Source organism: Ursus americanus, chromosome 8 (assembly GCF_024610735.1).
Source record: "Ursus americanus isolate L20-20 chromosome 8, mUrsAme1.1.p, whole genome shotgun sequence".
In the NCBI taxonomy this organism is placed as follows: Eukaryota; Metazoa; Chordata; class Mammalia; order Carnivora; family Ursidae; genus Ursus; species Ursus americanus.
In genome coordinates, this window is record NC_142134.1 from 2,407,337 (window position 1) to 2,434,332 (window position 26,996).

General features: G+C 39.4%; 1 protein-coding gene across 5 annotated transcripts in view; it reads right to left on the reverse strand.

Moving 5' to 3' along the window:
• Nucleotides 1-26,996, reverse strand: part of NFKB1 (nuclear factor kappa B subunit 1) — a 110,748-nt gene that overhangs the window by 69,188 nt on the left and 14,564 nt on the right. For 2 of the 5 annotated variants that reach the window (XM_045792580.2, XM_045792596.2), the window contains exons 2-5: nucleotides 19,075-19,120; nucleotides 14,268-14,343; nucleotides 10,403-10,443; nucleotides 6,262-6,360 (exon numbers count right to left, since the gene is read on the reverse strand). In XM_045792580.2, the coding sequence (XP_045648536.1) occupies nucleotides 6,262-6,360; nucleotides 10,403-10,443; nucleotides 14,268-14,343; nucleotides 19,075-19,113 (255 nt within the window). In that variant the 5' untranslated portion in view covers nucleotides 19,114-19,120. The remainder of the gene's footprint in view (nucleotides 1-6,261; nucleotides 6,361-10,402; nucleotides 10,444-14,267; nucleotides 14,344-19,074; nucleotides 19,121-26,996) is intronic. The other 3 variants (XM_045792587.2, XM_087863956.1, XM_087863957.1) reach the window with 3 other exon arrangements.

Below are 26,996 nucleotides of genomic sequence, written 5' to 3' on the forward strand. Positions count from 1 at the left end.
ACCATGTTTGAGTCCTTCCCTTTGAAAATCTGACAAAAAGTATTTCTTCAAAAAAGGTACGTACATTTACACAAAATTCTGCATAGAAAGTCAGAAGTCCAAAAGTTCTCTGAAACCACCAAAAGGGACCCAGGTCACAAAGCTCTCTCCCCAATATACAGAGCACAGGGCTCTGCACCTAGGGAAATGTCGTTATGTCCCCTATTAACATATGCAAATAGGAAACAGCTTAGGGCTGTTGATGGAAATTTTAATAAGTGCTATGAGCTTAGGTTCTATATGCATGCCTAATTGATTACTGGAGATTTTCCTCGCTGTTGTTTTTAGAAATTGAGTCAGATTAAATTATTCAAAATTCGTATTAAAACTAGATACTTAAAATGGCAAATCTCCTGGATCAGACAAGTCTACACAAAGGAAAGGTTATGCAAGGATATGTGATAGCCTTGAATGCCACAGCAGATCAGCCAGTCTTTATTTGACCTTGACAGAACTCAACATTAAGGATTTTTAAGTGAGAGGCACCAAGAGTGGAGATTTAAAAAAAAAAAAAATTCAAGTGGGCAGGGGGGACAACACAAAAGCTGTTGTTGACCTACATATTTCAACACATGCCTTCTGTTCAACATAAAACACTCAGGGAAGAACACATATGTGAGAACAAGCTTTCAGAAAACATTTGATTAAAAATAGTTACGCTCCCATCAGCTGTGTTTCAAGTTGTAGTCCATTGCATTTGATATTTATAACTAAAGAGAAAATAAAAATACCCACTGGTAAGCTATTTGTATTTTAGAAGCAAGGTCACGGACACTGATTTCTGTCTGGCATAGAGTGGGGTCGGCCGGAGGCTGTCCTAGCAGCTGAGGATGGGGACTTTCTGCCGCTCTGGAAGAGAATCACTGAGTTTCTGAAGCCCCATGGGGCTGCTCCTGTTGGCACCTTTCCACCTCTGTGAAGAGGAAAGCAGTTTGATTAATAAAAAAAATCTGATGCATAACTTTCCGGAAAAAGAGGGAAAGGAGCCTTCCTTGGCACTCCTTGCTGAGTCAAAAACAGGCAGGGACAAGCTTGGCCCCGAGGAAGCTACTTGTCCTTTTCTGCCAGCCTCTCCCATTAGGAGCTCCGTGATGAAATCAGAACTGAGGAAACTTTAAAGAGAAACTTTATTGGATAGTATACTAGAAGAGTAAATGTTTAACGACGGGAAATCTTTTCTTTAAAAGGGGCAAGACATAAGGGTTAGTCTGCATATTTACTTTCCCTAGGTTTTTCTCTTAATGTTACTTTTTGTTGTTGTAAATGAATAAATTTTATCGAGCTGGTAAAGAGGATTCAGCAGGATCAAAGCGAACGCTGCGCTTCAACGGAGCCTCGTTTTAACTCTCCTTTGTCCTGAAAAGGAGCCGCGATATGGAATAGAAAATTAAGGTGGAAGCCAGTAAAAATTAATTTTCTTGAAAATGCCAATATTTATGGAAGCATACTTAGGTAGTAAAAGTATTAAAGCATATCAGAGAACAAAAGTTCAGAATAGTGGTTTACTTACCAAGAAGAAGGAAAAAATGATAGATGGGTGGGGTTGCACTGTAACTGCCTTTCATTTGAGAGCGAGAGAGACAGATCAGAAGCGCACATGGTAGACTGTTACGATCTATTAAATCTAGATGGTGTACCTGGTGTCTGCTATACCAATTTTCAAATGTTCTTGAAGTATGCTTGAAGTATTTTGTAATTAAAACAGGTTTTTTTTTTTTTTTTTTTTAAAGACTGTGAAGGCTTACACAGCAAGGCTCTAGAAATCTGAACGGGATTCTGACTTGAAAGAAGCATGCAGAGCGCCAGATGGCCCCGTAGCCCGCAGCCCGAGTTCTAGAAATAATCTCCACATGGGAAGAGTGGGTCTAAGCCTGGCCCACACCCAACTTATTAGAAACAGGGTTTTAGGCATGAGACAAAATTCCAGTAGAAAAAGGAGGAGTGGGCAGACCCCCTAGAGTTGTTTTAAAATGATTTAACTTGAGTATCATATTTGGACAATTAGCAAGAGAGTAAGCCAAGCAGGTTTAACGTTCACGCAGTCTGTAAAATGTAGTTAGGGGTCTGCAGCCCCCAAGTCACAGTCAACCCCAGTAGCTTTCAGGGTGGCCCCCGACCCTTTGCTGTTGCCTGTGTGTGAGAGAGCACGGGGAACCACCAGGCTTTCAGAGGCCTCTCAAGGGAATGACGCGCTCAAAGAGAGGGGTGATGGCAAGAGAGGGAGTGAGATCCGAGGGGAGAGGGAGAACCGTAGAGACTGGACGTGAGAAAAAGGCAGAGCCCCTAATATTTCACTGTTAAAGCTGAACACATGTACTTTAAATAAGAATGCAGCACATGTAGACCTCAGAAATAGCATTTCTTCCCAGCAAATCTAAAGGCCCTCCCTCTGAAGCTCCTGCAGGAATGGATTCTGGGGTAAGTGTGGGGCACCCCCCGTTGTACCTCCCTCCACTGGACACTGGAAGGGAGGGTGAGGCCCATTCCCTCGATGCTCCCACTGCTCACACACAGCTGCTCTGCAGGCTCACTGCCTGGGCTGAGCCTGTTTCCACTTTCACTTTCTCTTCTGCAACAGTTCATAACCGAATGCCAACAGAACTCCTATGTTAACTTTTAGATACGCAGTTATCATAGAATATGGAATGCTGAAGACGTCTTTTTTCTTCTCTTTTCTTTCTTTTTAATATCCAATACGTTAGCTCAGACATCTGAGAAGAAATTATACAGTCACCGTGATCATCCTCTTGAAAATAAGTATCTGCTAATAATGGAGAAACTTGTGTATGTTTGTAAAAGAATATACTTAGGCAATGCCGTATAACCCATGTGCTACAGCTCTATGGTAGAAAAGGATGCACAGGAGAAAGGTTAAGGTGGTTTCGACCCTGCGTCTAGACCAGTGGTTCTAAGGCAGGGTAATTTTGCGCCCCCCCCAGGGGGCATCTGGCAATATCTAGAGACATTTTTGGTTGTCACGGTGGTAGAGAGGCTATTGGCTTCTCGCAGGTAGAAGCCAGGCTGCCGCTGAATATCTTGCAATGCACCGGAAAGCCCCCCACGACAAAGAGTTTTCTGGCCCCAAACGTCAGTAGTGTCGAGTCTGAGAAACCCTGACATAGCTGTATTTGGCCCACTGCTTCCCTTGCAGGCTCACCCAGAACGGGTGCTTAGTTCACTACAACAGAAGACATGTACAATTGTACAGATTCTGCTGATAAGAGGTAGATACCGAGAGCAACTCTTTCCTCTGTCTGATTTTACAGAGAGTAGGGATTTAAAATCCCTTTGTAACCCGAAAGGTCCCCTTTCACTATCACCATTAAAAATGAGATTGGGAGAAGAGCTCTGGGACAAATAGCTCATGGCTGTGTCTTTCACTCCCTCCTCTCCATCCTCCTGATTAAGAGCTTTCAAGATAAATAAAGTGACTTCCTTTAACTGCTATGAACAGCAGAGGCATTTAAACTCTCAGTGAACAATGACAGGCTAGAAGGACAATGAGAGTGTGTAACAGATTCTCTAAACTCTTCTTCCTTTTCTTACAACTGGATTAAATGCTTAATAAGTGTATGTTGAATTAGTGAATAAAGAATAAAGGCTTGGGTGAAATAATGACATCATAGCTCAAGTGTAATAATGAGCAGTCTTACACATTTCTATTTTGACTTTCTTTATTTTTCGTTGTTTATATACCTGTATTTCCCACTAAGCATTAAACTCCTTGATACAGAAACTATGATTTGACAAGAACATCTAATGTCTCCATTAGGCTGTTTCATTTCTAAATCATTTTGTAAATGTGAGGCAGCAGCCCCTATATGAGAAGGATGTATGAAGACTGAGCATAAATGGATAAAGTTTTTTTATTAGGTAATAAATTTACAACAAAGTAATGCTATGTATTTGTTAGTATCAAAAATTGTTACTTAGCCACAAAAGACTGGAGCAATGCAACTAAATAGTTCATGAAAACACCATAATTTACATTTTTTGTATAGAGCCAGTCCAGACAAAATACCCAGTTTTTCTCTTAATGTTATTTCTTCAGTAATTATAACCAATACCAAAGCTGGTAACACATATCTTCCAATTATCCTTATTGTAAACACACACACATAAACAGATAAAATATTTATATATATGATACACAGATGCATATGTTAAAAAGATAAGCACTGGAGGGGACCTGGGTGGCTCAGCTGGTTGAGTGTCTGACTTTTCATTTCAGCTCAGGTCATGATCTTGGATCTCGAGATCAAGCCCCACATGGGGCTCTGTGCTGGGTATGGAGCCTACCCAGGATTCTCTCTCTCCCTCTCCCTCCCTCTCATTTTTTGCATGCGTGCACTCTCTTTCTCTCTCTCTAAAAAAAAAAGTAAGAAAGAAAGAATGAAAAAAGAAAAGAAAGGAAGGAAGGAAGGAAGGAAGGAAGGAAGGAAGGAAGGAAGGAAGGAGGAAAGAAGGAAGGAAGGAAAGAAGGAAAGAAAGAAAAGAAAAAGGAAAAGAGAAGAAAAAAAAGTTCTGGATCTGACTCCCTCACATCTGAGTACCGTTTGCCCCCTGAACCTCTCTCCCTCTCGTTTTTCAGAGTTGCAGTTCTCTGCTCCTTATTTTACCCTTGTCCTCCCATGTCCTGTTCCCTAGGTCCCTGCCTCCAGCACCCCGCACGCACACACTCCAAGTGAGAGTTCACCAAGCAACGGTCTGCGGTGGGAAGAAGAGCCGGCAATCCTTGAGAAAGGCCACTGACTTCCTATGTCTGAGCCTCAGTCTCCTCATAGACGTTACACTTTTTACCTACCAAGGTTGTGATGAGGATTAGAAGAGATTATGAATGTAAAGCGCTTGGCAACTCTTTGGTGCTTAATAAATGCTAATTCCCTTGTTGAATTGCGGCTCCTCTTTCCACACCCAGATTCTAAAGGACTTGAGACCTTAAGACTGTGGTTTCCTTCTGTGAGTTAAACACGTATTTACCCCACCTGATGACCCCGAATGGGAAAAACATCTCCCATCCCGCACAGCCCCTCGCTAGGAGACGTCCAATGCAAATAGGGCAGGTAGGGCTGATAACATGGGTGAGTTTCACTCAAAAGCTAAAGGATAACATCACAGTGTTTTGTCTTCTGTCTTGGAACAGGGATAAGAAATGAGAGAGGCCTGGAGCTAGAAGCGGAGAAGGAGGAGAGGGAGGCTGACACAAGGCTGGCAACAAGAGAGACAAATCTTCACATCACAGTTTTACGGAGGGTCTGTCCTGTTGCCCTTCCCCTAGTCCCCAAAACAAACCAGCAACCACAGCTATAAGTGTGTTCTACCCTGAGGGGCACTCACCCCTTAGTGGGAACTGAGCTGATAAACTTTTGCCAACGTCTGGAATTACTGAACAAACAAAACTTTTACAAAGAGCGAAATTGTAATTATCGACTGGCTTATCTGCAAAACGCTTAGCACTCAGCCCATGCAACACGGCGTCACGTCATGAAAATAAAAAACTCAAACTAACTCCGGGAACGATATTCTCCATTAAACTACCAGACGGGAAAAGAACCTGGCGATGTGTAAAAGGCTCAGCCAAGCGCACTCCAGGCACGTCAGGAAGCAGTAGGTTCCGAGGACCGGAGCGTGTCGTTACCGTACAGCTGTTCAAGGACAGGCCCTCCAGCACTTGCAGGCTCTCTGGGGACACTAATATCCCTTTTCTCATTCCATCTCTACAAGACTCTATGTGGTACAGACCATTAACATTTCTGCATTGTACACGCCAGAGTCCTGAGGCTTAGAAGTGTTGGGCGACCTAGTCAAAGGCACACAGGTACGCCCAGCGCCTGGGTCTGACTTCCTGCTCTTAATACCATGCCACACAATCCACACGCCCAGTCGTCTGTTCCTCACTAGATCCCTGATGGGCTGAAATCAAGCACCTCTTTGGAAGCCTTATTAAAATTTCAGGAAGTCTACAACTAAAAACCACTTGAAGATGATCGAGAAATACTAAAAATTGGTTAATGTTGAAATACTTTCTACTACATGGAAATATTAATAGAATCTTAAAATGTGTCACTTCTATTGCTAAGAGACAATTTCTACTTAAAAATCATAATAATCATGTGAACAGCTTAGGAGCAAAGGCAGCTGGTATTCACTTAAAGCTTCCTCTCTTTTGCTCTTAGGAAATCAGATCTTCCAGAATCATATAGGAGAACACCACAAACTTACTTTGACCTGAGGGTAGGACTTCTTGTTCTTTTCACTAGATGCACCGGGGAGTCCACCATGGGACGGGCCTTCACATACATAACGGAAACGAAATCCTCTCTGCAAAGGTGAATACAGAGCCAACAAGTTTGAGAAATACTTACTGAAAATTATATACAAAGTTATATACAAATGTTTAATTCTTGTGGATATTAGGTGAGAGAGGAAAAACATACACTGTGAAAGAGGACTGCCAACGAGAACCACTTTTCCCATAATCTTAGTATAAACATAGATGTTAATTGACACCTGTGTACTGAGCTGTGGCTTCAAAGCCAGGTCCCTAACCCTGCAGGACCTCTCCTGCTGTGCAGATGCGGAGAGTGAGCTGCGGCTGGACGTGCTGGAGCTTGTTTGAGTCAGAGCTTCCTCATCTCGAATTGCTGCTGCCAAGCTCCGAACTTGGCCATATTACTTACCGACTATGCTTCTTTGACTCTTACTTAAAGGAATTCCTTTATCTACTCTGATTACGGTTGGTTCAGGAGGGAATATAGAAATGTCCCGTTAAATATATTTAGATCACACTCTATGGAACAGTTCAGAAGATTCTGGGTTTTATGATTATTGATATCATCAAGCTCAAGCTTAATACATTAACTAACCCGAATAATCCCAAACCAGATAATCCCTTTCAGTATTATTAACCCACGAATTCCACAGCTGTAGTAAATCAGTGAAGACTTAGCTGGAAGCCTTTAACCACGTGAACGAACTCCTGTGGGCTGAGAAACACCGAAGTTCCGTGCTGTTGTTGTTTGAATCTATACAAATGAGAAGCTTAGACAAGACCATCTGTAAGGCCTGTTCCAATTCTAGTATTTTAGGATTTACAAAGCTAACAGTGATAATTGTACATATTTGTATACCAAGAATAAACCAAGGAATATTATAAAGATGGGTCTGATATTAAGGAAGCTTCATATTAAGGGAGCTTTCAATGTTTTTCCTGAAAGACTCAACTTTATAAAGCTGTCAGTCAAATGTATTAGTGTTATAGTTTAAATTTAACCAGGCAGCTTTTCTTTTTTCAAATCCTTTTCAAATATCTTTATATACTTTAAGGAACATCCTCATCTTTCATTTATTTTTACAGTGGGACTGATTTCATATCAACAGTGCTAGATCGCTAGGCCATCAGGAGCTCTGTGCACGCACTACTTGCTGGTGGGGCTTTCTACCTCACAGACTCTTAACAATTGTAAAGCCTGGCAAATGCAAAGGTCTTAACAGCTTGGAGCTCATGTGCCAGTGTAAAATTTCTTGCCCTCCTTAGATTGCCCTAAATTTCATTATGCATCATAGGGTCTTGCAAAATAGTCCGAGCGGTCTGGGGCCCTGAACTAATTTAAATCTCTGGTAAGAATCTGGAACTGTCCCTATATTTTCTGAGAACTTTCTGATTTCCAAAGGATCAGTCTGAAAGCATATTTCATGGGATGAGTAAGGCCCAAAGTAAATTCCCTAGTGTGGGAAAGTTCCTCAGTCACACAGGGATCTAGAGTGTATGATCAACTCAGTAAACCGGGACTCAAAACAACTTTTGCATACGACTCCTCAGGAGATTTCAAACCCAATACCAGGGAAACCTTCTGAGATGAGGTCAGTCATTAGGAGCAAGTCCTCTGTTTTGTTTCTCGCCAAATTCAAACCAAAAAATAAGTTACAAATTCAGCCCTCTACCTTTTAAAGACAAAGGCTATTGGCTTACTTTTAATAATTGAATGACATTTCTAAAAGCATGAAAAAGCAGCAGCATGTGTGACACGAGCCCCCAGAATTGACTAACCATAAAGATAGAGATTTACTGCCTGCTAATCTACTTAAACACAACCTCAGTTTTTAAAAAGCGTTAGATAATTAGCACTGCATAATACGCGACAGAACTGGATATTCTAAAGATCAGTAGTCTGTGCTATGACTCATCTCTGTCAGGGCGGGGGAAATTGTGGCAAAGAAAAAACCTTTTTCTAACTTTTATTTAAAAATTTTTTAATTAAAAATTTTAATACAGTAATTCATTATCTTTAATCACAAAATTCCCTTAGGCAGGTGGAAGTATATATACACATATACTTTTATATCTTATTGGGAATCGTGTCAAATAGAATATGAGTCAAGAGACATGTCTTAATAGCTTGCTAACAGTTTGTAAAACAATAGAGAGTATTCATGGTTGCATAAGAGTATCTAAACTTCTGTGCAAAGGAATTTTTAACCTGAGGATGGAAATTTATGACTTTTTTTTTTCAGGAAGATAAGATGTCTTCACATGTATAGTCTGAATGTGCTTCTGGTTGGTTCTAAATTTTTGAGATTAGAGGTTTGTCGACCCACAGCCATTCATTTTAGTAACTCCATTTGCTTACGATGAGTCATCAACCTCAAAGGCAAGGGCTACATCCATCCGGTCAGAAAGCCTGAATTAAATACCGTCTTTTTACTTTCACTGGAGTCAGACATCAAAATAACATCAGCTTGGTAAACAAACACATTGTTTTACTCAGGTGAGCTTTCAGACACCTACGCATGGTGAATTAAATTTTGAATTTTGGAACTACATAACCTTTTAGCTAAATCATAAGTGTCCATTTTTCCTTATGACTGTTGGACCCATAATAAGGAACAGCATTTAAAAATTCTTATTATTTATGCTTATGAAAATAGATATTTGAAAAACATGCTTTGCCTGGTATGCAGAGACACAGACTTTAGTTTGATTTCTTGCTTTCATGAGTTAATGCAGATTTGGGAAGCCTGGAAATTTTCCAGGAGGCCAGACCACTGCACAGACTTCGGTGGGGGGGGTGTCTTTGAGAAAACTGGCTACCTCTTGTAAGAAGTCACCGCTAAAGAATTGGACATGGAGGTAAAGCAAAGACAAGTCATGCTGGAAGCTCATGGAGTCGGTCTGCCACTGCAAGCTACCAAACCAATGTCCGAAGTCTCACATGGCATTCTGTCTCCACATCAAAAACTTTTATCTCAGTTCAGCCTTATAATGATCGTTAAGATGGCTCTATCCTTTAAATTCTAACCGAAATCTAAACACATGTCACAATTACAGTAACCACAATGGATGCTTTATTTAAGTTCTTGACCTAGTTAGCATTTATTAAATATTACACAATGCAGAAGTGTTACACTCACTCCGCTGAGCTACTGAAAACATTAAGAAAGGTCTTGGGTAATAACTGCAAGACAGCAGGTACGCGCATCTCCAGTCTCACACAAATGTGGTAAGCATATCCATCCAGAGATTTACTTACTTTGCCCTCATTCTGTGGGGGACTTACACTATTCTAAATATCCTGTAATAATTGAGCTCTCCCCTATACCCTATAAGAAAAGCATGAAGATTCTCTTTCCTCCTCTTTCATAGCAATGGTCCCATCCAATTTCCAATACATATTTATTCACAGAGTCGGGGCATGGAGAGGAAGCCACTTCAATTCCCAGGCATCCCCAACAAAATCTAGTGGTAAGAGGGAGAACCTGATAAAATAAACTGCTCCTCTCCTGTCTCCAACGGGGCTGAGTCTCAGGCTAACACCAGAGGGAAGAGGACTCAGTTGTGCACTCTAAAACGTTACCTACACCCCACTGGTACTTGTAATAGCTTAGGTCACATGGTCCAAAGAAAAAACAGAAAAGGCTGGAGCTTCTAAAGCCTCTTCCTCCTTTTAAAGGAGGAAGGCTAAGAAGTCCTGCCAGTGCAGGGACAGGATTGATGGGTGTAAGTCAGTGTATATGAACTGCATGTATGGCTGTTTCCTTATAAACGAAAAGGAATGGAAAGATCTATGCCTTTCCTAGGAGTGGCTGCTAAGCAGAGATGGTGAAGATACTGAGAGAGCAAGGATCTATAATCATCTAGGTTTTACAGAACTACTACTGAGGCTCAGGACATTTGGAAGATGACCAAGAGAAATATGGAGTAGACAAATGAAATTGTCAGATAATGTGGCAGGCTGCTGAACTCCTAGATAAGCTACTTCCTTCGTAAAATTCACTCATTATTTTATCCAGTGCTCAAGATATGAATATGAGACTTACGGATCTCACATTTAAAGAGGAAGTCCCATCCCTTTAAGCCTCTTACCTGTTTAGGTTGCTCTAATATTTGAAGGTATGGACCATCTGCTAAAAGCAAAAACAACAAACAGAAAGCAAAAGAAACTGTGAGGCTTCTTAAATTTGCTACAAAATATAAAGCAAGTAAAAAAAAAAACCCCTGAAATTATGTTTTAAATAGAGGTTTCAAATTCATTTTTTTAGCTAAAATTCCATACTGATATAATCTACCTTCCTCATTTGACTAGTAAATTTATTTTTAACAACAGTTTTATGCCTTTAGAGAACCACGATAAATAAACATTGGCTGAATGGTGATAGTACATTGCACAATCCGAGAAAAGGTGCGATGTCCGTCTGGCAAGGATGAGGACGTCAACAGCCTCCACAATCCTGACTATTAGCAACGCGTTTTTAAAATGACACAAATACCAATTAAAAGCAGCAACCATTTCCTGGGCACCATGGCATTTCCTTTTGCCTTCACATCATTAGACACTGACTTCCATTCCTCAAAGAGAATGTGCTTAATGTGAAAGTAGAAGAGACTGAGCTGGCGGCCACATGTGTGAAACACACAGATAGTGATCTCAGGCTACCTGCCTTTCCTGAACCAAGTGTTCGGTTCTTTTCCCTTATTTGAATCCCCAAGTACTGCCTTCATACCCCAGCCGGCTAGGCTGTTTCCCCTGCCCTCCCAAATTTCATCTGGTTTATCAGACCAAAAGTCTGGTGGACTTTTCTTGCTAATTTATAGCTTTTGATGTTTGTATACAATTTCCGAATACTGACTATTATCATATCAACTCTTTTAAAACAGCACAGGCATTTTATAGAATCCTGAAAAAAACTTAGTTAAAGCAGCTACATTCCAATCAATTATTATAAAACATAAAGAAGACTAGAAGCTTAATCCATACCCTGACTATATCTGACTTTGGGGGAAGATTCAAAGGCAAATCAGAACCTCTGCTAGTATAAAACCGAGCTGTTCAATAGGAGAATGTCCCTACACTCCCCAGCTGGTTTTTATGTCAATAGTATAATAATCCACAGCTCTGCAATAGAGACATAGGGTGTTTCTCACTCATTTGATTGTAAATTAAGATGTTTGATACTAACAAAATTCTAGCGGAATGCTTTTGTGTTCATTTCAGTCTTCACAGTCTCTTAGCCAGAAGTTCATTCTTTTAGATAACATAAGTTCATCTTATTTTAGATAAATAAGTTTATGGAGAGGATATAAACCTTCATGTTGAAATTAAAAAATAAACTATAACTTAAGAGAGAATTTATTTTTATCTTCTCAGTGTTATGATGAATCAGGATAAGGCTAGAGAACTGGAGGAAACAAAGGTATAATTATTTCCTGTTATTATGCAAGAAATTTATAAGGAAGTCCGTTGAAAAATGACTGAATTTGAAGCAAAACATACACAAGAAAGGAAAAATGGGTAGTGACTGGCCAATGCAGTATTACTTTAAGAAAATTATCTTCTCTTGTCTGTATGAAATTTATCCTGGATACCTTAAAATACTTTTAGGAAAAAAACTGCAATCTAAAAATTCCCCCAAAATGGCTAGAATTTAATTTTTGATAAGGAAATAAAACTGCCTAGAAATAGAAATATTTTCATGCTACTAATACACCTTGTGTGATAATGTAACAGTTCTACTCATAAAAACATTCCTTCTAGAATGCTAGATCAAGAAGAGAGGCCTCTAAAAAAGCAAATTTCGTATGTCATGGAAAATACAGAAGAGTTAGATCACGTTTACATTAAACTTCGAGTCTCTCACTTATTAACTCTTCTAAAAATACTTGAAGGTTTGCTATTATTTTTGCTGTATGGCTTAATTTCCTTTAAATATGTGAAATTCCAAGGTTTGGGAATTTTATTAGTGAAACAGGGCCATTTTTGTCTTTTAGGGAACACACTCAAAAGTTAAGTCAACTAGAAAATTAGATTTGATATGCATGTATTCATTTTAATGCCAATTTTCTTTTGGCCACATTTCTATGCCTTGAAGTAACAGCCCACTCTGTAGAGAAATTTAACTTACAGTATATACAACATTATAGACCTAAAAGTGGTACCATATCACATAGAGTTTTCAACAAGTAGTAGAACTAATAGTTTCAGATTTCAAGAAGATAAAACAGTCTGTATGAGAATTACAAGTAATATTGTTTTATATAACCTCTCTACCCCTTTAAGATGTGAATAAAACATCCATACATCTTGAATCATAAAAATTGGACTATGCCACTACAACAAAGAGGGAAAAACGTAACAATAAAAATGATGAGGTAACAACTGGGATATGAGATGTTGAGGTATGATTTTAAGAGTTTTTCTAATCCTATGGCAAAATAATTTCTACGACATGAAGCTCTGACCACATAATATTTACTGAGATGTTTCTTTGGATAATCTTATTTCAACCTCCATAAATTTGATGAAGTAAAAACATTAAGAAAGAATCTACTCAGGGTACTGTTTGGCATTTACAAGACATTAAATGGAAATGTTTATGTTTTCTGAGGGCAGAACCAAGTTCTTAAGCTTTCAATAAAGCACTGATACTAAGAAAGAACTTTGAACCCCAGAATAAAACGTTCACAGGAAACACAGAAGCTACCAAGATCTTTACTTGTTCACAGGAAGCTGACCGACAGCTCAGATTGGACAGCACTCCCAAGACCTCACACACGGCAGCCTACAAAATGTGTTTTGTGGGGTAAAGAGAGAAAGGCCTCAGCGATACAGCTTCTGCTAGGGAAGGTGAACATAGAGCAGATTTATTCTTTCCTTCCCAAGAAGTCCTAGATCTACATAATGGAGATAAAAAACACAGAACATTTTGATTTAAAAAATGAAAAGTGGGTACCGTAGTAACAATAACAATTTTAAGGGAGAATGATACAAACTGGATGAAATCTCCCAATGAGGACAAGCAAGTCCATGGTAAATAGAATAGCTGATGTCCACTTCGGTGATTACAAAAGTCTCTGGGTTGTTTTTTGTTTGTTTGTTTTAAGCAATCTCTACACCCAACATGGGGCTCGAACTCACAACCCCAAGATCAAGAGTCTCATGCTCTACTGACTGAGCCAGCCAGGTGCCCCAATTACAGAACTCTCTGTTCTATACGCAACTTCCACAATTTACTCACGCTGCCTCGGAGCATATGGTAAGTCCCACTGGTGATACGAGGAGCACATAAAAACAGCCATCACACAAAGTTTACATACAAATCAATCAATAAAAAGAGACTAAATGAGCTGCTTTTTTAAATCATTCATATGAGATTCAACAATTTGTCAATACAGTCATGTTAGAAGGAAGGATTATATCATACGTTTTATCCAACTGGTCAGAATGTGAAGCCAAAAACTTTTTTAAAAGATGATTTTTCCAGGGACATGATTTTTATGATTTTTGTAAACTTTTGTAAACTTTACATCCCCAGTGCCTGGCATACTGGATGGCACACAACAGACACTCAAATTAATGTCTGGGAGTAGACCTGAGAAGTGGAGGATACCTCATGTGCATCTGGGATAAAGGAAACAGGAGTTACAAAGACCCCATAGCTAATAAGATCCGGCGAAAAGGAAAATGCTACCAGAAACAAATTCCTTTCAAGCCATCCTCAAGGATATCACTAACAATTGTTTAAGTCAGACAGTGGGTAAGTGGGGTGGAACACCTTTAGGCAAATATAGTTCCAACAAGTCTAGTGAAAGTTGGTTTTTAAAACATGTATCACCATTTCCTTTTTAGGCATACTACTGACTTTCTAAAAGATGCTATTAGCAAATCTTGAATTTAAAAAAAAAGCAAAAGCAAAATAAATGACAGGGCAACAGGGATGAGGAGTTTTCTTACCTGTAGGTAGTGCCATTTCTGGTTGAAATAATTCTGGATTAAATATTGTATGAGTCAAAGGATCCAAATGAAACATCTGTAAAAAAGAAAATTGGAATAATTCAATCCTTATTTTTCCAACATTCTATAAAATATTTAAAGTTGAAACACCTAAAACAATTATTGGAACAAAAACCAAAGCAAAAAAAAAATCCGAAAATATTTCAAATCAGGATTTTAAAAACATGTTCATGAGACCTAGTGAAATTCTCATGTCTACTTTACACGTTTGGGCCATGTTTATGTGACAAAGGGATCTGAGAAGAATGGCCTAACTATAACATCCACAGAGGCCAACAACCGGTGTAGCTTGCTTATTAGTATATCTTTAGGGCCCAGTGTATATTTATCACAAAGTGGATACTTAATATTCTTTAATGAATGATTTAAAGCTGTACTCTCAAAAATATGAGCATAAGAATACAGTCTTGGAAATCCTAGAAATATTTCTTTGATGATGATAAAGAAACTCCTACTCTAGCCATGCAACTTCAAGACCTATAAGAATTAGGCAATAGCCCTGGTGCAATTTACAGATAAACTAAAAATATAACTTACAGTCTAAGCAGCAGATATAACTGAGCAGAGAGCTCCCTCACTTTTTTTTTTCACCTTTACTTACATAGCACAATGCAAAATACCCGGAATTTAGTGGGTGTGATAGGTTGGATAATGGCCCCCCAAAGACAACTACATCCTAATCCCCAGAACCTGTAAATGCTATGTCATATAGCAGAAAGGATTTTGCAGATGTTATTAAATTAAGAATATGGACACAGAGGGGCACCTGGGTGGCTCAGCTGGTTGAAGCTGGTTGAGTGTCTGATTTCGGCTCAGGTCATGAACTCAGGGTCCTGGGATTAAGCCCTGCATTGGCCTCCCTGCTCAGTGGGGAGTCTGCTTGTTCCTCTCCCTCTGCCTGCTGCTCCCCTCACTTGTGCTCTCTCTTTCTCTCGTGCTTTGTCTCTCTCTCTCTCTCTCTGTGTCTCATATGGACATAGACAATCCTGAATTATCCAAGTGGGCCCAGTAAGAGGGATAGAGGAGATTAAACTGAATGGTAGGAGGTATGACACTGGAAAGAAGTTGTTGATGTGATGAAGGGGTCACAAGCCAAGGAATGCAGGCCACCTCTAGAAGCAAGGAAAGAAAGAAGCAAGGAAAAGAAAGCCTCCAGAAGGAATGCAGCCCTGCGAACACCTGGATTTTAGACTTCTGACCTTCAGACTGTAAGAGAATAAATTTGTGTCGTTTTACGTCACTAAATGCGTGGTAAGTTGTTACAGTAGCAACAGAGAACTAACGCAGTGGGCAAGCAATATGTGTTGATTGAATTCTATAGTCTATCTTGATAAGTTATTTATAATTACCTATCCCAAGAGAAAATTTCCTTTCCATTTAGTTCATTCAGGACTTAAAATTCATATTTCTGAGCTTAGTATTTGTTTCAACCCAAATAAGTCATCTGTTTGAAAGGTCTGTGGACTGCACAGAAACCAACCCTATTCCATTTTTTATGATATGCTGGTTAGTAAGCTGGTATTAAACAAAAAGAAAAACCAGCATTACAATTTACTCCTTTTTTTAAAAATGTTTTTATTTGAGAGAGAGCGAGCTAGAGAAAGAGCGCACAAGCTGGGGGTAAGGGCAGAGGAAGAGGGAGAAGTAAACTCCTCACTGAGCAGGGAGCCCGATGCTGGACTCGATCCCAGGATGCTGGGATCACAGCCTGAGCCGAAGGCAGACGCTTAACTGACTGAGCCACCCAGGCGCCCCTCCTTCTTCTTTTTTTATTAGTATATTATTGTAGGTTCCTAGAACCTACAAGCCTAGTATGCCTAGTTAAATCAAGAGTAAGAAACACAGTGTTTAAATAAAGAACATTTCAGATCCAGTTGTGAGGTATGCAAATTTTCAACTGAGGAACAGTAAATCTGCTCCACTTCAATGCTTAAGAGTAAAGTTCATCTATGCTATTCATTGTTCCCTGGAAAGGAAATATAGGAATCAAAAAACATGCTATTGTAAAAAAACGGGCCCCACCTTACAGAGAGTATTCGCCCGTCTCAGAACAGAAGAGATGACCTAGCAAAAAAATGTCGTCCCTGTGGTCCTGCGGGTGGCTAAGGTAACTGAGCAGAGGGCAGAGCACCGGTCTTGGGAGCGGGACACACACTCCACTTCAGACGAGGAAGACAGAAGCCGCGTTGTGCGCTGCAGCTTGCATTGTGTATTAACTCGCAGCTGGAGAGCAAACTCTGGACTACATCAAAACACTGGGGATATTTCACGGAAGACATGTATGCTTCAGGAAATACATACCATTAAGCTTGAGACCAGGAAAAAAAAAAACCCTCCTACTTCAAGGACCTCTCGCCTCAAAAATGGAAATATCAGATCTACCCCACCCCTGTTGCTGCTGATCACAAAAGTGCCCACATAAGAAAAACTCTCGAAATGAATGTTTTCAGCAGGTTTTACTTTTGTGTGGCATAAAGGACCATCTCTTGCTGATAAGATTTCCTGTGTATAGACAGGAAAGCATGGTCTAAAACCAAGCAGAACAACCCTAATGCTGGTTAGAGTTTGCCCTCAAATGTTAGACATTGCATATTAAAAGTGAAAGGTAAAACATGGGTTTTGATAATATGAGTAGCCAAATATCTTTTCTGCTGTAATCAAAGAAAATGTTCCTAGATTGATCCCACATCACCATTTGTACACTAAAATTCAAAAGGACATCTTACTGTGAAGAGCAATGCATACTCATTCTGTCTAAATAAATCAGAACATTATCAAGAATAGGGAATTCTACACAAGTCTATTTTATTTGAAGAAGTGATACCAGATCCCTTAAAAAGTATTTCACTTTTGGTTTTATTTTCCTGACTGTTTGCATGCGTAAATTTGGAAAATCCATTTTTTAGGTGGTTGCCACTAAAGTTTTAATATGAATTGATTATGAATCTTGGGCCAGGGTGTCCTGGTATGTAGTGTTCCCTCTCCCTGTCTAGCCTAGCAAACTACATTTTCCAAATTGCAGCTGACACTGACTTTCTCTGCAGAGTCCTTCATAACCTGTTCTTCCCTCCAGGTAGTAGAGCGACCCCTGTCACCATTTCTGGCTCATTCTGTGCAAACGACTACAATAGCATTCGTCACCAAATAGAAACTATGTTTCTGTCCCTCCTATTTTAATGGCAGCTGTATCACTCACTTTGTAGTCTGTCTTAGCCAATGTTCTGGTACATAGTCATGCCTCAATAAATAGCTGATGAATGAATAAATCTCAGTACTTTAAATACTTCTTAAAAATCATTACGTGAAAAATTTAATATTGTTATTATAATTACCCTAGGGTCTAATAATTACTTTCAAACGGTTCATTTAATATACAGCTAATATAAAATATATAAAACATGTATTATGCATGTGTGTATATATACATACATACACACACAGAGGGAGGGGAAAGGACAGAGGGAGAGAGAGGGAGGGATGGGGAGGAAGCAAAATATTAATAATCAACAAAGATCTGTTGGACTATTTAATATTTCTATGGGCCTGAAATTTTTCAAAGTAAAAAGTTGGGCGAGAAAGGGAAAAGAGACACTGGTATTCCTTCATAACCGAAAATAAAATTATAACGAACAGTTATATGTTCCCAAAACACATTCACTGCTCATCCAGTCTTTTCAACACCCTTGTGAGTGTGCGGCTAGCATTCCTATTTTGCAAATGAGAAAAGCGGGATGGTGGGGGGCTAAGGGATTCCTCAAGTTTTAAGAGCCGATCAGTAGCAGCCGGCACCCACATAAAGATATCTGAATTCTAAGGCCAGAGGTCTTTTCACTACACTAATTTGCCTCCTCACTAGATGAGTTTTAAGTAAATATTTTGTGTTTCCCCCCAGTGCCTGTGTCCGTAACTTTACTTAGAAATAAGGTCTTCGCAGATGTAATCAGGTCAAGATGAGGTCATACTGAATGGCAGACCCTATATCCAATGACTGGGGACTTCGTGAGAGAAAAGAGAGGGAGATTTGGATACAGAGACACGGGAGAGACACCCAGGGAAGAGACGGGTCTGCAGGAGCGATGCGGCTACAAGCCAAGCGGCACGGAGGATTGCGGGCAACCACCGGCAGGCCCGCAGAGAGGCCGGGGACGGATTCTCCTTCAGAACTTCCAGAAGTCACCCGCCCTGCCTCATCTTGATTTTGGGTTTTGATATTTCTAGCTTCCAGAACTGTGAGACAATATATTTCTGTTTCTGTTTTTTGTTTTGCTTTGTTTTTAGAGAGCGAGAGGGTGTAGTGGGAGAGGGAGAGAGAATCCCAAAGAGGCTCCACACCCAGCACAGAGCCTGACATAGGCTTGATCCTACAACCCCGAGATCATGACCTGAGCCAAAACCAAGAGTCGGATGCTTAACTGACTGAGCCATCCAGGCGCCGTGTATATTTCTGATTTTTTATGCCATCTGGTTTGTGATCATTGGTTACAGTAGCCCTAGGAAACTAATATGGTAGTTATCATTTGACTGCAGCATATATAATTTTTATGCAATAGTATGTGTGATAAAGTTCCTCATTTTATATGACATGTCCTCTCTGACCTCACAATGAGGGAGAGGGAAACCTCAAGAACAATTGTAAATAAAGTTTTACCGATTTTAGAGTTTTCCTGACAACTACTACTGCTGCCTCTGTATATTTAAAAATATGAATACATTTACAAAAAATTATCAGTGAGATTATAATACTTACTTGTTCATGCCCTCCCAAATACGTATCGTCTTCTGCCATTCTGGAGCTGTGTATCAAAACAAAACAAAACCAAACTATAAGAATGGAATGACACTTAAGAATTCCATCATACAGGAGTAAACTGTATTATTCCACTAAGACCAAACATAATCCTTTTTAAAAGATCTTAGAAGGGGGGACATCAACCTTAGAAGAGTAGTTCCTTTTTGGAATTGAAATCTACCAGGCGAAAAATTGCACAATCAAGGAATTACCACTTATGTGCAATCCAAAACCGTGGCAAGCTCACAACAGTGTCCTGGAATTTGGTGCAACCAATCTTCAGCGTCTGTACAAAAATCATACATACTTGAATTCTTAGCGGTCATTTCTATTTGTCACCATCTAGACTACAAGGATTTGGTCTTAGCTCTTCGTGTAGATTATTTTCCAACCTTTTGTGAATTCTGTGATGGTCCTAGAACTGTGTCCAAGCTTTCTACCCACGGCTTGAGTTGAGAAGCTCAGAGAGGGGCCTCCTGCTGTCAGAGGGGCCTGGTCAGTGCTTTGCACAGCACTAGGGAGGACAGCTCCCATGTGCCGTGCTCTGCCGTCTAGTGCATGCCCCTGCAGTAAGCCATTTCCTACCCTTGTCCAAGTGGTGCAGAAGGGCGCCTGGGTGGCTCAGTCGGTTAAGTGTCTGACTCTTGATTTTGGCTCAGGTCATGATCTGGGGGTCCTGAGCTCGAGCCCTACATCGGGCTCTGCTCACAGTGGAATCTGCTTGAGATTCTTTCTCCCTCTGCCTCTGCCCTTCTCCTCACTTGCACGTATGCAGGTGCTCTCTCTCTCAAATAAATAAATCTTTAAAAAAAAAATGGTAGAGAAAGACTGTAAGAGCCCTTATTATCAAGGCTATAGTCTCACATTTAATCTACCCTAGCCAGATATTAATGTATTTCAGGCCCTAGCAATCTTCTATTACCCAGAGCCCCTGAGAAAAGTGAGAAACCACATGGCCAGATAAAAATAGTATCTAAAAATCACATACCATTTTGGATTTACTTACTTAAGAAATATCCTTATCATTACTTTAAATATAGGCTGATTTTATTTAAATTTACCTAGATCAAATTTTATACCTATTTACATGAAAGATTAAAGGACAAAAAAGGCTGAAAGCAAATATTACTTCCTGAAATAAATTTTTCTTTTATTTTTTACTGAAATACAGGTGACACATGATTTTACATTAGTTTCAGGTATACAACATTCCTGAGACAAGTTTCTTTTGGTTTTTTTTTCATGAAGTCTGTAAAGCACTTGGGGCTCGGGCTGAGAATGTTAACTGTACGCCAAGATCTGTTCACTCCTTTTGCGCGGTCGTATCTGTAGCTGCAAGTCTGATTGCTCAGCTCGAGTATACTCCACACTTCCTTAGAATTAGGGATGGCCACTTGACAAAATGCTCACCAGGAGAACGTCAAAACTATTTGTGTGCCACTTCCAGGTCTGGGCTTAAGGCCCTTGACAAACGTCCTCCACGTTTTTGGGTTTTTTTCCTCTTCCCTGCTGGATAAAACCTAGACACGAAGAAGACCTAGCTTCTGCCACATGGACACTGATGAATGGCAGCTAATACTGGTGGTGATGTGAGAAGGAAAGAAATTTCTTTGTTCTTTGACCTAGCGTATTGCTGGGTGTCTCTATTAAAATAGTCTATCTTTTACCCTAATGAATGCATCTCCAATAAGGACAAAATCCTCCAAAGAGGACCCCGGTTTCCAATGAAATCCTGTCCTCCCAGAGTCCTCTGTGCCTGATGAGGAGTGAGCGAGCCTCGTGAGGATTGCTAGTGGGATACAGAGCAGTGTCCAACTTCAGCAGAAGGGAAAAAGGTGCGTCCTGTAAATAAGAACTCCCTGCAGATTTGAAAGAAATATTAGTCTAAAATGTAAAACTGAAGATTGGCAAATAACTGTAATCAATTAAGAGAAGTAGCTAAAAAAAAAAAAAAAAAAAAAAAAGGAAAATTGCCCAGAAACATTCCGGAGTTCTTCCACTGCTGGGTGTGTGACTCTGGATATACAACGAAACTCACTACGGCCTCTGTTTCCTCATCTGTAAAACGAGAGGTTTTGATGGGATCAACGCCTGAAAACAGGATTTTGCTGAGCTTAGAGTAGGTTACTGGACTAATAAATGCTTATTCAAAGAACAAATCACAACTCTTTTTGTAAAGTTGCATTTTTATATGTACTTAGGTGTACATGTATATTACAGAGTCATTATCATAAATTTCAATTATTTGAAGAATACTAGTAAAATAGTGTTACACTGAAATGCCTTGCTAATGCCAGTTACAATATTCCATGTGGAAAATCCTTATTCTTAGAACACCACAGGAGTCCAAACTTCCAAGAAGGATATTAAGACCATTTTAAAAAAATTTTTGCCTTTAGGCTTTCCATTAATGTGGGCTGACCACCTGAGTCCTCTCAAATAATCCTAGCCCAGGGTCTTCAAAAGCAGAGGGGAGACCATTGACTCCTTAAGCTGACAGAATCCACTGTTACTTTGAATATCTATGCGTGCTACGTGTACATACAGCTGTTGATGGTTTCCTGACCTTTGAATGTCTGGATTTAATATAAAGTGGCCCTCACTTTGATTTTTAAAACTCAACTAAAATTACTCTATTAGAACTGCCACAGGGTTCTTATCATGATCTTTATTGTAGTTAAAACTTTAATGAAGATCTCTAACTATAGGCACTGGACAAACTATCCAATTAAACACAGTCCTCCTGCCAACATCCTCCCCGTGCTTTCTGCACAAATGTGTGCCAAAAGATCAGCGTTTTAAAAGCCCAACAGCAGCCCAAGAGATGCCCAGGTGGTGATTAAAATCTGACTTTACAGGCTTTGTGAGGCAGTTAAATTCACCGTGAAGAGCTGAGGTAACAGTAACCCTCAGAGTGATGTCAATGTTAACTCATAATTTAAAAATAAAATGTCAAAAGAAACCAAGAATTCTTTGGAAGGGATGAATCACTGAGTAATATTTGCATTAATTTTAAAAGCAAGTTTTATTTCAAAATTCTGAAATAGCAACTCAGCCTTTGGAACTGAAAGATTAGGAAAGACCAGGGAAAGCCCCTCCTGCACCCCTGCTCCCTGAGCCCTTCCTCTCACTTTCCCTTCGCACAGTTCTGTGCTTTTGAGGAAGGACCTTGAAACAGAAAGGAAGATACTGGGTTGACTAGTGAGAAGATGGGCCTAAACTCTGCATCTCTCTCCCCCAATGGTGAGGTTTTCAGGAAAATGTTCACACCGTGGAAAGAGAAATAGAAAATGTAGCTAGCTAGCACTAAAAATAGCTTCTCCAGCGAATTGTTTGTGTTTCTCACATGAGAGGCATAATGTTATAACTGGCTAAGTTCTAAATATGTGACGAGTTCTACCTGAAATGCCTAATGGATTACTTTCTGCACACCTGTGACAGTCTCACCACTGACATCAAAGGCCAGCACAGAGAGTTCTTAGTGAAGGCAGCAAGACCAAGGCCACTTCCCTCCTTGAAAGTGGAGGAATTTTCTAGGATCAGATATATTCACATTTTTTGAGCAGGGCCCACTGTAAGGAAACATGATCTTTTTGTTCTATTAGATTTCATTAAAAAGAAAAACAACAACCTTTTCAAACCCATTGATTTCATGACCCCCTAATGGGTGACAATCTGCAGTTTGAAAAAACAGTTTTAGGTGCCATTCAGAGGATGCAGTTGAGAATCAGAGAGATGAAGTGTCTCTATTTTCAAGACTATATTCAGCTATAGCAGATATCACTTGGGTGTAATTTTAATACCTCATCCTGGATAGCAATGAGGATGAAATTATAGGAAAGAGAGTGACTTTTCACCATTTCTCTATTAAATAATAAATTGACATAGATAAAGGCTATTTATCTAGATAGAGGAACTTTTTGGAGGAAGTGTCATGTAAGGTATATACATGTGTGTACTACATACAATGGGAAACATTCAACTGAGGTTATCTTTTGACTCTGCAATTCCACTTTCAGAAATTTGTACTAAAATATGATCACATATGCAAAAAAATTAATACAAGGATATGCATTGCCTCAAAAAACTGGAAAAAATCTAGATGTCCTTTGATAGCAGATCACTTAATTATAATTATGTTATACTTATACCTTTTATATTACATAGTTGTTAAAAACAATAGTTCGGATCCATATATAAGTGACATGGAGATTATTACTCCCTAAGCTATACATTCCTATGTTTTAATTTTCTAACTCATTTATGTAATTAGAAGTACACATTTTTAAGAAAAAAAGAGAAAATCAGGGGCGCCTGGGTGGCACAGCGGTTAAGCGTCTGCCTTTGGCTCAGGGCGTGATCCCGGCGTTATGGGATCGAGCCCCACATTAGGCTCTTCTGCTATGAGCCTGCTTCTTCCTCTCCCACTCCCCCTGCTTGTGTTCCCTCTCTCGCTGGCTGTCTCTATCTCTGTCGAATAAATAAATAAAATCTTTAAAAAAAAAAAAGAAAAAAAGAGAAAATCAGAATGGGTGAACAATTTCTAAGCACTACTGGAATCCTCTTCAAAAAAATATAATAAAAAAAATTAACTTTAAAGGGGCTATTTATTTTTATCTTTCTTCTGATATATCGGGTTAGTGATGATGAAAGAAACATTAATGGTGGATTTACTCTTCTCAAAATAGCTGTTTTTTAAAAGTTTTTGAAAGAAAATCAATATTTGTAATCTACATCTAGATTTGTATAAACTCATTTTCCATGTTTTCCACAGCTCTATCCATTTTCAGCTCCTTAATGCATTATTGGGGTGCAACACTACCAATGTGACCAACCTAGAAAATAGCTCCCTCATAAGCACAACTACATCGTGGTTGGAGCTGGGACAAGGTCCCTGCTCACGATGGAATGCCAATCTAATAGAGACGGCAGATCCATAGGCAACATTCAATTGGTAACTCATGAAAAGCTTATTAGCATAGTCAGTGGCACGGAGTAAATGTTAAGCATTTTGTTAGAGCATAATCACTCTGTTTATGTTAGATTTTGGGAAAAGTAATAGAGACAGTAAGGGTTTGAGGCATTCTGAGAAGAATCAAGTACTTTTTTTCCCTATCCAACATGCATGGGTACACTGCCACATTCCCTCTTTATCTCTATCCTTATTACTGCTGGATGAAATGTCTGCATATTTTGCCACTAGGGACATTTGGCAATATCTGGAGACATTGTTAGCTGTCACACTGGTGGATGGTCCTACTGGCATCCAGTGTGTAGCGGTCAGAGATGCTGCTAAACAGCCTATAACGCACAGGACAACTCGTTACGACGAAGAAATATCTGACCCCACATGTCAATAACGCCAGGAAAGAGAAACCCTGAGAATGCCATCCTATGACAGTAGTTTGGTTCACACGTACAAAGAACTAAAGTTCACTGATTACTTCCCATGAATCAGGAATTATAGATAGTGCTTCACTTATTTCATTTAATTTTCACAATATTCCTGAGAAATGTGGTCCCGGAGGAGAAAACTGAGGTTTACAGAGAGTAAGTCCTTTGCTGAGGTTGACAGAGTAATGCCAGCTAATCTGACTCCACACACCATGGTTTGCTCATTTACCCAAGTGGCAGATGTGATTTTTTTCCTTGACTTACAATTTTATTCATGTTAATCCAGTATCTTTGCTCCAGGTCTCCTGCATGTTCAGGTTGGAGCTAGTCTACCCAGAGCATAGCCTGAAAAGCCAAACAGGACTGTGACAACGCACCCAAACGAGTTCTTCTTGGGACAGCCAAATATGAAGGTGAAAATACCAAACAACAGTAGCTCCAGCAATAGCTGCTTTTCATTTTGTTTTGTTTTAAGTATCTCCTTTGTTCAATTACAAAGGATAGAAGGAGAATCAAGAGACTCTCTTTCTAAAATATGTCCATAGAAAACACCATACTCACTAATGGCGCAATAAAAGTGTGTATATCTTTAAGGTATATTGAAATAGTCCCTGAATGGGTTCGTCCCTTCATTAATTTAGTCATTCATTAAAAAAATATTTAGACTTCCTATGTGTTAGTTACCAAAGACAGCAAAGGATACGAGAGTGTACTCCCAGGGCCCACAGTTGTGATAGATTGAATGCAATGACCAAACATTCTTTGCAACTCCACCCAACAAAAGGTAAAATGTATTTCTCCTCCATCCCTTGACTCTTGGCAGGCCTGTAACTTACTCTGACCAATAGCATGAGATAGAAGTGTGAGTTTTAAACACCAGCTTCAAGAGGCCTTGCAACAGCCATTGTTGCTCTCTTGGAATACTGCTGCCATGTGAACAAGCCTGAGCTAGCCCACTGGAGAATGAGAGATCGTGTGGAGCAGAGAGGTCCTACTGGACGCCCCCCCCCCCCCAAACCAAACAGCATCAGATGAGCAACCAAAAGACTTCAGAGATCAGCAGAGCCAGTCCAGACCAGATGACCTACAGAGCCCATCAAAGTGAGAAAAATAACAAATGTTTGTGTTAATTAGCTTTGTGGTAATTTTTTACAAAGCAAAAGCTAACTAATGCAACAGTTTAGTAAGTAGGAAGACAAACAGACAAAAGCAATGCAACATGGTAGGTGTCACAGGAAATGGAGGGTGTATAGGGTATGGGTTAGTTATCTTGGTAATTCAGTTATTACATTTTCTTTGTTAGGGTCCTATTCAGAACCCACTCCCTAACCCCACTTTGTACTCATTTTTACTGTATTTGCTTATCCAGTTCCTAATAAAACAAAGGAAAACAAGTACATTAGCCAAAAATGCTATAATGTAAACAGAATAAATTAGTACTATAAAGACTTCAAAATGTAAGTATTAATACATTGTTATTAGCTTTAAGCACTGATACCATTAAAAAAATTATAAAGCTTTTAATATCTTCAACTCTCTAATATCTAAAATCAAATTAATCATTCCTGCAGCAATGGCTCTGTTCTTGACTGCCCAATTTCTGCCTATATATCATTGTCTCAGGTACTCAGGGTCAAAAATTCAGTCACCTTTTTCTCCTTTCCCTCTCCTTATCTCACACATTTTCAGTCAATAACCAATTTCTGCTGATTTCTTTCTTGTATTATTTCTTGTATCTGCCTCCCCCTTTCCATTCCCACTGTTGTACCCTAGTTGAACTTTCACTGCCTTGGTTCTGAATGTCAGTAGTAGCCTCCCTACTATTCTCCTTTATAAGGTCAAAAGCCTTCAACCACTCAGCTTATTATATTATTACATTAAATCATATTATAAACATCATCTATTACTGCGTCCTAACCAAAACCTTTTATCATAGACAGACTGATCATTCAAAAATGCCTTGCTCATTTCCACCTTGTGTTTTGTTCATGGTAGCCTTGCATCCTGAAATGCCATCTTTCTTACTTACATATCACCTCAAGCCTCTACTCAAATCTGACCTCTGCCCAGAAACCCTGTATTTCCTCTGTAACCTACAGCTATGCAGTCCACACAAAGGCTATACCACTTAGGTGCACTGGTGATTTTACACTTGACAACATACTGGCCTACGACAATTTAACTTTATATATTTACCATCTTCTTAAGTGGATATAAATGCCTAAAAAGTAGATACAAGAGCTTCGCTTCTTTGTATCACCAAATTAGTAAATACTAAGTACTTTTTAAAAATTGATATTATATTAATAGTAGGAAACACTGCAATTTCAGATTTGTCAAAATGTGGACTCCTACTTTCAGTCATGACAGAGTAATGATTATTGAACTTGCCCAACTCAACTGTAAAACTATACAAGATATTTGAAGCAATAATGGAAGACACTGGACATGGAAACACTTGAGGTGAGCTCTAAATTCACTTTTTG